General features: G+C 66.9%; 2 protein-coding genes across 5 annotated transcripts; both read right to left on the reverse strand.

The window, feature by feature from the left end:
• Positions 1 to 388: 388 nt before the first annotated feature.
• On the reverse strand, positions 389 to 2,472 carry PPIA (peptidylprolyl isomerase A). Its single transcript, XM_038160148.1, has 5 exons — positions 2,327 to 2,472; positions 1,308 to 1,338; positions 1,115 to 1,203; positions 795 to 967; positions 389 to 691 (listed from the first exon to the last, which is right to left on the reverse strand). Exons 1-5 carry the CDS (start codon positions 2,393 to 2,395, stop codon positions 556 to 558), a joined length of 498 nt encoding a protein of 165 aa, XP_038016076.1. The 5' UTR covers positions 2,396 to 2,472; the 3' UTR covers positions 389 to 555.
• A 610-nt stretch (positions 2,473 to 3,082) lies between these two features.
• Positions 3,083 to 10,571, reverse strand: ZMIZ2 (zinc finger MIZ-type containing 2). 4 transcript variants are annotated; one of them, XM_038160139.1, is made up of 19 exons: positions 9,642 to 9,704; positions 8,819 to 8,940; positions 8,431 to 8,545; positions 8,140 to 8,342; positions 7,862 to 8,054; positions 7,527 to 7,781; positions 7,277 to 7,450; positions 7,121 to 7,186; positions 6,875 to 7,046; positions 6,155 to 6,299; positions 5,462 to 5,672; positions 5,281 to 5,386; positions 4,969 to 5,126; positions 4,816 to 4,883; positions 4,585 to 4,653; positions 4,225 to 4,469; positions 3,968 to 4,143; positions 3,637 to 3,849; positions 3,083 to 3,523 (listed from the first exon to the last, which is right to left on the reverse strand). In XM_038160139.1, the coding sequence occupies exons 2-19, from the start codon at positions 8,866 to 8,868 to the stop codon at positions 3,416 to 3,418; spliced, it is 2,727 nt and encodes a 908-aa protein (XP_038016067.1). In that variant the 5' UTR covers positions 8,869 to 8,940; positions 9,642 to 9,704; the 3' UTR covers positions 3,083 to 3,415. The 4 variants fall into 4 exon arrangements, with proteins under 4 accessions (XP_038016067.1, XP_038016065.1, XP_038016066.1 ...); XM_038160137.1 differs by lacking the exon at positions 8,819 to 8,940 and having other exon boundaries at positions 5,281 to 5,365; positions 9,642 to 10,571; XM_038160138.1 differs by lacking the exon at positions 8,819 to 8,940 and having other exon boundaries at positions 3,968 to 4,110; positions 9,642 to 10,571.
• Positions 10,572 to 10,664: the final 93 nt, after the last annotated feature.

The following is a 10,664-nucleotide window of genomic DNA, read 5'->3' on the forward strand; positions in this document are numbered from 1 at the left end:
GGATACATGTGACAGTGAGCCACCTTCAAACTAGGTTACCTTAACAGCAAGATTGCAGACTGGAACTCTCCCTGGAAAAACTGGAATCTCAGGACAACCACACCAGCTCTGACCAATGTCACCTGTTGAATCAGACCTACAAGGCACCCCAAGGTGGGTGTCGCTGCCCCTCCAGAACCCTTCCCCAGCTGAAACACTAAGGACCCCATGGATCAGTTCAGTGCCCAGACCAGCTTGCTCTCTTCACTCTGGATCCTACTGGGGTGCCTGGTGTAACCACCCCACTGGCAGGTGTCCTCCTGCCCCCTCAACACCTTCTTTTTCCTCCCCCACCAGTGCCAAACCCTGGCCTCCCCAGGTGGTGACAAAAGGGAACTGCTGTGGTATATGTAGTTTAACTCGTTTTATTTAGACTCAAAGGTTAACTGCGGCCCAGTGGGACCGTGACCCAGTAGAAACGCAGCAGTACATCAGAACTGGGGTGGGAGCGGGTGAGCTGCAGCGGGCTGCGGTGCCCAGGCTGCCCGAGGAATCGTCAGTCGGCGAGAGAAGGGTTTACGAGAGCTGCCCGCAGTCGGTGATGGTGATCTTCTTGCTTGTTTTGCCATCTTTGGAGCCACAGCGCTCCATGGCCTCCACCACGTTCATCCCCTCCTTGACGCGGCCGAAGACGACGTGCTTGCCATCCAGCCTGCCAGAGAAGCACCAGTCACAGCCGGTCCCTGATATCCCCAAGAGAGGACATCTCCCAGATGCAGACCCCCAAGCTTGCCCTCCCACAGCCCACGACTCACCACTCGGTCTTGGCAGTGCAGATGAAGAACTGGGAACCGTTCGTGTTGGGGCCGGCATTGGCCATTGACAGGATACCAGGACCCGTGTGCTTCAGGATGAAGTTCTCATCTGGGAACTTCTCCCCATAGATGGATTTGCCTCCAGTGCCATTGTGGCGTGTGAAGTCACCACCCTGCGAAAAGGCAGCATTTCAGGAGACGGGTGCAGAAGAACACTCTGGAACTGGGTGCAGAACCAACCTCTCACCCTGAATCTGCCATCATACTTGAGTGCCAGACTGCCTCACCCACCTACCCACTGGAGCAGGAGCACCACGCACCTGGCACATGAACCCAGGAATGATTCTGTGGAAGCAGGACCCCTTGTAGCCAAATCCCTTCTCACCAGTGCTCAGAGCACGGAAGTTTTCTGCAACGGAAATAAAATCCCACCATGAACAACTTTATTTGTTGAGTTCAGGACAGTACTAGGGCTTGGTGCAGTTGCAGTGGAGACAAAGTTGCTTTACCAACCTGCTGTCTTCGGGACCTTGTCTGCAAACAGCTGTAAAGACAAGAAAGGCATTTGTCAAATCCGGGCTGATGACTGGCCACTGCCCTCCCTCCTCGAGGCCAGTCCAGGCTGCGGGAATCCCCCCAGACACTGCTCGGAGCCCAGGGACCCCCACCGGATGGGGGCTTCTCAGCCGTGACGGCAGCTCTAGATTCCTCCCCGTCTCACACCGTCATCTGCAAGCTCTGAACTAACAGCAGCGGCATCGCTCATCTCACCAGCGGGGCAGAGAAGCGTTCGTTCCGCTGGCCTGGATTAAATTAAACATTAATGTGCCTGAAGCCTTCCTGGGCGGGGCGCACGCGCCGCCTCCCAACGCTTCAGGAGGATTTTGGGCTGGATGCGCCACCCGTGCGGGAGCGCGGCCCCGAATCCGCAGCAGCCGCGGCGCCCGGAGCAGGCCCAGCCGTGCCAGGGATGCTCTGCGCCCCGGGCGGGGCGATAAATGCTTCGCCCTCCAGCGACAATCCCGCGGTGATCGGGTTGCCGGCACTCCCCGCCGGCATCCCCAGACTCGGGCAGCACTGCCCGGGAGCTCGACACGGCTCATCCCGATGCTCCGGGGGCCTTGCGATAAAATGGCGGCGAAGCCGCCACGGCCGCGACCCGCAGTGGGGGGGGGAAACTGCTGCGCCCCACCCCGGCCCCGGGGCGGAGCGGAGGCGCGGCGGGAACACGGCGGTAGCGAGGCCAGCGGTAACGGGGAACCAGCGGTGCCGGCCCAGGTGCGGACGGACTCCCTCGGGCGACGGCGCGCCCCGGGCTGGCATCGCGCCGCCGCTCGCGGGGCCGCCCGAGCGCGCCGCTGCGGGGCCCTTTGTTCGCCCCGCCGGGCCGGGGGCGCCGCAGCCCCGCAGCCACACCGGCGCGCCCCCGCCGCGCACGCGCGCCGCCCGCCGGCCCCCCGCCGGCCCCGCGCGCCCGCCGAGGAAACGGCAACGGCGCCCCCCGCCCCTCCCCTGTCGCCTCTCGCGCCCACCTCGAAGGTGACGCGACCCAGGGGCTCGCCATTAGCGGCGATGTCGAAGAAGACGACGGGGTTGGCCATGGCGAGACAGGAGCAGGGCAGCAGACACTTGTCCGTGCGGCGGGCGCGGCGCAGCAGAAGGAGCGCAGTGCCCCGCCGCCCCTTATATCGGGTTGAGGAGGGCCCGCCTCCCCCACCGTGCCGACCAACGGCCGCTGGCGGAGTGGCGGAGTGGCAGGGCAAGGAACCAATCGGCCGCACCGCGTTTGAAAGAGGGGGGAAGGGGGAAAAAAAGCGCGGGCGGGGCGGGGGCCGCGGTCCGGCGCTGGGCAGGGCGCGGCGCGCATGCGCCGTGCGGAGCACGAAGCGGCGGAGGGGCGGCGGGCGCTGGGCGGCCGTGAGGGGCGGCGGGGATGCGGCGGCACCAGGGCCTGTGGGGCTTGGAGCTGCCGGAGCTGCGGCTCGGCCCTGGCAGCCCACCGCCCGACGTGGGGAGACACCCCATTCCCCTCCTCCGCCGTCGGACTGCAGCACCACCCCGCCGGCCCCGGTTAATGATTGACGCCACAGGTCCGGTTCACCGCCCGGCCGGGCCGCCACTGCTCGGGGATAGGGCAGGATTCCCTCGCTACACGGGATACGCCCTCCCCGCTCTGCCCCGAGAGAGGGCTGGATCCTCCCGCCACCCGCGGACCTGCCCTGCTTGCCCCACAGCGGGATGACAAAAGATGGGGACACGCGTGACCCTGCAGAAGGATCCTTTAATAGCCATCGGGGACATACAGGGCAGCTGGGCGCGGGGGCAGTGGGAGCTGAGCTCCGCACCCCACACCAGACCCGTGCGGTATAAGGGGCAGCAGCATTTGCACATTGATGGGGGGCACGGGCAGCCCCGCAGTGACACACTTGCCTTTAAATATGGGGACTCTCGGGGAGCAGTAGTGTTTCTACACTATGTACAGCCTTGTGCTTCTGGGGGGGCTCAGCCCCTCTGTCCCATCGCAGCCCTTTGAGAAACCCCCCCTGTGGGGGGTCCCAGCTCTGCAGCGGGCAGGGGCACACAGTGCTGCCCCCCAGCCCCGGGAGGGGGGCGAGGATGGCTCAGTTATTCTCGAAGAGAGAGAGGAGGTCATCGTTGCTGCTGCTGGGGAGGTCGGGGGGCCCCAGGTAGGAGAGCAGCTCGTCAGGATTCGTCAGCTCGGGCAGGAGCTGGGGGCGGCAGTGTGTGATGATCGGCTCCCCGCAGCTTCTGCCCACCCCCCTGCAGCAGCTGGGGTCCCGAGCCAGCAGCGGGACCCTCGTCCACCCCCCTGAGTACTCACGTCGAGGGCAGCCTCCGAGCCATCGCCCGCCGCGGCCATGCTGGGTGCGGGGGGGAAGACGAGGTCGGCAGTGTGGGCCGGGGGTCCCAGGGGCTGCCGCGCCGCTGCGCTCCGGGAGTGCAGCGTGGAGCTGGGCTGGCTGCCCGAGGGAGTGCTGTGCAGCCCCGTCTGCACTGCGGGGTGGGACGGCTCCATTCGTCCCGGTGGGGGAAGCTGGGGCAGGGGGGGAAGAGCATAGCCATGAGACCCTCCCTCCCCTGGGACCCCCCAGCACCCCCACAGTGAGACATGAGGGCTTGGGGGCAGTCCCTCCACCTGTAGCCCAGCTGACCTGTGCAGGCAGAGGGGGCACAGGAGGCTTCTCAGGGGCCAGAAGGCTGCCTGGGATGTTGGGCTGGTAGGAGATGGAGGAGGGGCCTGGTGTGAAGTCGCTCAGCGTTGAGGGGCCAGGGACACCCGGGGCAGCAAAAGGCTCTGGGAAGCCCCCAGGACCCAGAAAGCTGGAACCTGTGAGAGGAAATGGGGCAATTGGGGGGGACACACACCGGGATGGGGTTCAGTCCTGTCCCCCATGGGTCCCCCCCGTACCCGGGGTGCTGTAGTCGGTGGCAGCCCCCGCTGGAGGTTGTGACAATGTTGGGAAGGGCACAGAGCCAGGCCCCAGGGCTGCAATCATCTCCATGATGTTGGGCAGCACCATGTGCGCAGGACTGAGTGTCCGGCACCGCTTCAGCGCCGGCCCCTCCGGCTCCTCCTTGATGTGGACATCAGGTTTGATAGGGACGGGTTTCCAGCTGCAGGTTGGGTCGATGGTGATCTCCTCATGCTCTGAACTGGGGGCAGCAGGAGCACAGGGGAGGTGAGGCTGGGGGCACTGGCTGCACAGCCCTCCAGGGGTGGCACAGGACCAGGCATGGATGGACAGACAGCCAAAGGGAAGGCACTTACTTCTGGATGTAGATCAGGATGCCCAGCATGTACTGGTCAACCTCCAGCCCCTCCAGCAGGGCCGTCTTACTGCAGGCAGAGTGAGAACAGAGTGAGGTAAGAGAACCCCCACCAGACAGGAACCTCCCCCTAAGGCAAGAACTACTCCTCTCCCAGGGCAGGAAATGCATCCCCCACAGGCAGTGAAACACACACCCATGCCCTGCAGGCCCCATTGCAGACCCCACTCACTTGCAGACAGGACACCGCCATGTCCCCCTCTCGCAGTTGAGCTGCAGGTATGACTCCAGGTCAAAGCACTGTGGGGAGAGCAGCAGCTCAGATGCAGGAGGCAGGATATTGGGTGGGGGATACCCCCAGCACCCTGTCATCATCACGCCCTACCTGTATGTGCCGGCAGTCGTGACCCCTGGCTGGAAGCTGGATCCTCCGGAAGGTGATAGGGCACTTGAGGGACACCTTGATGGCCGTCTGCTCCACACCGTCCTCACCATTGGGCCCCGGTGTCCCCGGGATGGTCCCACTGCTGAAGTTGCGCTTGACTGGGAAGGTGGGGGCGAGGGGCACCAAGGGTCAGAACCAGGACCCTGGGATGGGGGTGGCACCATGGTGGCACCTGGGCAGTACTGCACCATCACCCCCATCCTGCTGCGGCCTCCCTGCCACAGTGCATCCTCCTAAGCCCCAGATGCTCACTTTTGGTGATGCAGTGCTCAGCGGGCAGCAGGCGCTTCTTGATGAGCCCCTGCAGCACCGAGCGCACCGAGGGCCGATGCACCAGCTGCAGGACGAACAGGTGGGACTGTGGAGAGATGGGAGGCTGAGCTGTGGCCCCAGCCACCACCCTCCCTCTCCTGGTACCCTCCTGGTGACTCACACAGCAGCAGGCGGTGACAGTGATCTGGATAGTGTTTCTGCCGGGCTGGCAGACGTGCTTCAGGTAGAGTGGCTTGTGGGAGGTCTTGTTGTCACCACGCTCAATGGTGAGCGGCGTGGCGTTGACGCTCACCTGCACGGAGGCCGGCCAGTTGGTGTTCATCTGCCGGTCTTCGTGGTGGTAGCACTTGAACTGCAGCTCCAGGTCAGGCCTGGGGACAGGCAGGGTGTGGGCAGGGGTGTGTCCGCACACGAGCACCGTGTGTCACCGCACCATGCTGCTCCAAGCCATGCAGAACCATGCAGTGCTAAGCCATTCCATGTTACACTGAGTCACACGGCACCGTGACAAACCCCAGCAGTACCACAGCACAGCGCTGTGCCAGGCCATACCGCGTCCCACCATGCTGTGCCATGCCAAGCCACGTCCCAAAGCACCGTGCTGTGCCACAACGTGCCAAACACCATGACACCACGCTGAACCACGGCAGGTACAGCTGTGCCAAGCCACACCTCGCACCGTGACGCCAGACAGTGCCGTGCCCAGCTGTACCAGGCCACACGGCGCCATGCAGTGCCCAGCTGTGCTGCCCAGCACAGCCCCACTCCACTCCACTCCACACCACACGGCGCCGTAGAGCACCCCCTGAGCAGCGCTGTGTGACGCTACAAAAGGTGCCCCCCAGCATCCCACCTCATCATGAGGGTCTTGTAGACAGAGTCACGGAGCTGGAAGACGTGGTTGCTGACAGCCAGGTTGTGCTGCAGGCGGAAGGGCTCCAACACCACGCCGTCCCGCACCGGGAAGGTCAGTCGCAACTCCTCGCCGGGGGCCGGCCCTGCGGGACGCCGCCATCAGGAAAACCATCAGGGAAACCGACACCGTCCCCGCGGGCGCCAGCCGCACCCTGGCCATGCCCCAGCCGCCTCCGCCCACCGCACAAGGACCCACCTTGCAGGGAGCCCAACTGCACTTCGCGACCTGCCCACCCCGGGAAGGGCACCCCGTGCGATGCAGGAGGCTCCTGCCACCCAAGGTGGTCCCACCCCTGGGGACCACCCCCCTCCCACCCCAATTCCTCCCGCTCGCTCCAGGAAATCGCACCCCATCCAAGCCCCTCCCGATCCGGATGGTCCCACCCTAAAAGCAGGAGCCCCCCACCAAAGCAGCACTCCTGATAAAGCCCCGCCCCCCTAGGCCACACCCTTTTACCAAACCCCTCCCACCAGTCACAGCAGCCCACCCCCCGCCTCCATCAGCCCCCAGACCCGGGCAGGGGTCCCGCCCTCCTCTCTGAACTCCCTCCCGCCCTCCACTGAAAGGGGCAAAGGCCACGGAGCTGTCAGAAGCGAGCTGCACACCGCACTGCTCGGGGGTGATCTCTGAAGGGCCCCCTCACCCAGGGACACCTACCTGAAGGGGACGGGTGCAGGGGGGCAACGCTGGGCTTCATGTCCGCCAGGAAGGGCGACTTGACATCCTGACCAGGGGACGCGTAGGCGGGGATGCCACTGCCTGGTGTCATGGGCGGCGTGGGGTTCCCGGCCAGCGGCGAGCTGGGGTACCCCGGCAGTGACCGGCCCGGCTGTAGAGGCAGCACGTGCCCTCAGCGTCCAGCCAGGCCAGCAGAGCCCCCTCCCCACCCGCTGCCACACTCACCCCATTGATGGCTGCTTGGCTGTAGGTGCTGAAGCTGGTGCTCTGCCCATTGAACTGGTCAGCTGGCTATGGGAGGAGGAGGGTCTCCAGGGGCTGGCACCGGGGGATGGTGGACACCCAGACCTCCACCCCGGGCCCACCGTTCCCCTGTGGTACCTTGTAATAGGATGCAGCACTGCCTGAAGCGGAGAGGTACTGGCCCACGCTCTGCTGCAGCCTGTGGCCAGGGTATGAGGGGGACGGCGCGGAGGACTGGGGGGCGCTGGGGGCATACTGGGCACCAGCTGTGGCGTACTGCCCGCCCTGGAGGTACTGCTGTGTCGGGTACCCCTGTGGGGCCACGGAGTCAGCACCAGTGGGAAAGGGGGCCACCATACGCCATAGCCCCCACCAAGGCAGCACTCACCTCATTGGAGTATGCCCGCTTGAGGCCCTGGCGGGGCAGCTGCTGGCTCTGGGGAGGTCCAGGGTAGGTGTGCTGAGGCACTCGCTGCCCACCATAGAGGGGGCCAGTCCCGGGCGCCCGCACTGGGCTCATGCTCACAGGGGAGACACCAGAGGGGGCCACAACACCTGCCATGCCAGCTGGGCTCATGCTGTTGGGGCCACGGGGTCCAGCATGGGGCAGGAACTGGCTGCTGAAAGACTGCCCTGTGCCCATCTGCAGCAACGAAGAGAGAAGGGTCACAGCAGGCCAGGGGAGCTGTCAGCTCCCCAGCTCTGCCACAGCCAGGCTCTTACCGCACCGTACTGGCTCAGCTCCTGGCTCTGTTTCTCCTGCAGTGCAGCCACCGTCGCCGTGGCTGTGGCCGTGGCTGTGGCAGCAGCAGCAGCCACAGCAGCAGCTGCTGCTGCCTGGGTGAAATCAGCAGTGGCCCGGCTGGCGTGCGATGGGAGCCCCATCCCTCCGGGGCCACTCGGGCCACCATTGTAGCTGGAGAACAGAGAAGCAGGAAGGGGAATGCAGTGACCCTGCAGCAGGGCACATGCCAGGCCACAAAGCACAGGGCTGGCCTTACCTGGCAGTGAAGCCTGGCCCGCTGGGGTAGGTGTTGCGCCCATAGACGCTTGGCTGCACATAGCCCTTCCCTGGCGCCCCCTCAGTGAAGGGCTGCTGTGGCAGGAACGGCGGTGAGCTCATGCCCGAGCTGGTGCCTGCCATGCCAGGCAGCAGTGGGGTGCTGGAGCTGTTTCCCCCAGGGCCCATGGGGCTGCCAAAAACCTGCAGGGTGCAGTGGGAGGCAGCGGGTCAGGCAGAGGCAGTGGCATCCAGGCGCGGGGGATGCCCGGGGCGGGGGTGCTGCCGGTACCTGGCTCTGGGAGGGGTTGCTGACACCCCAGACAGTGGTTACCACGGAGAGGGATCCCGGCGGCTGATTGGTGCTTGGTTGCCAAGGAACAGTCTCGTATGCAAATGAACCATCACTAGAAAGAAAAACAAATTAATGAAGATGAAGGACAGAGGGATGGAGGGACAGAGGGATGGAGGGATTGAAGAAATGGAGAGATGAAGAATGGAAGGGATGGATGGACAGACAAGGGGATGGATGGAAGGAGGGAGGGAGGGAGGGAGGGAGGGATGGATGGATGGATGGATGGATGGATGGATGGATGGATGGATGGATGGAGCGACAGATGGAGCGATGGATGGATGCACGGATGCATGGGTGGATGGAGGGACGCTGCCCCGGCGCCCACCCGTGGGGCGCAGGCGGCAGCGAGGGTTTCATGGGGTTCATGGAGCTCATCAGCGGGTGTGGGCTGGGTCTTCCGAGGCCGCGGCGGGCACTGCGGGACGGCGGCACCGTCTGTCACCGGGGCTGCGGGAAGCAGTGGAGCGGCGGGTGAGGGGCGGCCGCCCCCGGGGAGGCCGGGGCGGGGGGGGACAGCCCTTAGGCTTCGCGACCCCCCAGCCTCCGCGCCGGGGACTCGGCGTCCGGCCCGCGGCGGGCACGGGGCGCCGGCCGGCACGCGCCGCCCCCGCTCCGGGCCGCCCCCCCCCGTGCCGGCCACCGCGGCCTCAGAGCTCCCCGGGGCGGCGGGCGCCGGGGGCTTCCCCCGCGCCTGCGGGCGGGGGAAACCACGGGGACTTCCCGGGAAAGGGACGCGGCCCCCGGCCCGGCATGGCGCCCCGCTGCCCGGGGTATTTCCAGCCGGGCCCGGCAGCGGGGGGCCGCGGGGTCACCGGCGCTTTCGGTTCCTCCCGGCGCCGCGGGAGGGCGGCGGAGACGGGGTCGCCGCGAGGAAAGACACGGACAGGGGGAACACCCGCGGCGGGCCGGCCCCGGCTCCCGGGAGCCGCCACCACGGAACCGCCGGCCCCCGGCGCCCCTCGCCGGTGGTGACAGCCCCCTCCGCTCCTTCCCCGGCGGCACCGCAGGGACAGGCCCCGGGGCCGGGTCCCCCCATTGCCATGGCAACCACCCCCACCACCCCCGGCACGGCGGGGGGGGCCCGCGGGGACACCGCCAGCCCCGCCCGCCCTCCGCCCCGTCCCCCCGGCCGGCGCTCCCGCTCTCACCGCGGCGGCGGCCCAAGATGGCCCTGGCGGCGCGGGGCGCGCGCGGCTGCGCGGAGGCTGCGCGGGATCTTCAGCCGCGCGCGGCCGCAGCTCCGCGGGGGGCGGGGCCCAGGGGCGGGGCCGGGCCGCCGCCGCGCACAATGGGGCCGCGCGCTCATCAGCATGCAGGCCCCGCCCCCGCCCGGCCAGGCGCGGGTAGCCGAGCGCCGAGGAAGGGTCCGGGCAGCGGGTGGAGGGGGGGAAGCGCGGCCCCGAGGGCAGCCCGCGGGAGGCGCGGGCACGGCGTAGCTGGCGCCGGTGTGCGCGTGCGGACGGTGCGCGGTGGCACCGGGTGCGACCCGGTGCGTGACAGCGCAGCCACGGGTGTGGCACGCGCACCCCCCGAGCTCCCCACCGCAGCCGAAGGAGCCGCGTCGCACCGAAAAGCGGCGATGCGTGCTGGGGACACCGACAGCCAGTCCCAGCTGCGGCTGTCCCCGCCACCCGCACCCCCCAAGGACGTCCCGTGGGAGGACGCGGTGGGCTCGGGAGATGCCAAGGAGCCGCATTCGGGAGGTCACCTCCCTCGCACCCCACTTAGGATCTCCAATGAGAGGACACGGCCCCCGGCACCAGCCCCGTCTGTCCCCATGGGGGCTCAGAGCTGGGGGATGGTGCAGACGCAGGCGGGAAAAACATGCTCCCCGGGGACAGGCAAAGCTGAGACATGGGCACAGCCCTCTTACACCTGCCGGCCCTATCTCCTTCCTCCAAGAGGCAGTGGCTGCACAAGGGCAAGTCCAAGACTGAGAAGAACTGGGAAGAACCTGACTCACTGCACTGGACACCCCCACAAAAGAGCTGTGGGGACCAGCCCCTCTTGGGGGGTATGGGACACCCCCAGAGAAGAGCCCAGGGAGCAGACATTCCAGGGGTCTGAGGGGCCATGGGTCTTACCCACCATGGCAGCAGGCAGCCCCCAGACCCTCATCCTCCCAGTGTGGCTGCACCGGAGCCACCCTGGCATGAGGCAGACAAGGACGC

This window comes from Motacilla alba, chromosome 22 (assembly GCF_015832195.1).
Source record: "Motacilla alba alba isolate MOTALB_02 chromosome 22, Motacilla_alba_V1.0_pri, whole genome shotgun sequence".
In the NCBI taxonomy this organism is placed as follows: domain Eukaryota; kingdom Metazoa; phylum Chordata; class Aves; order Passeriformes; family Motacillidae; genus Motacilla; species Motacilla alba.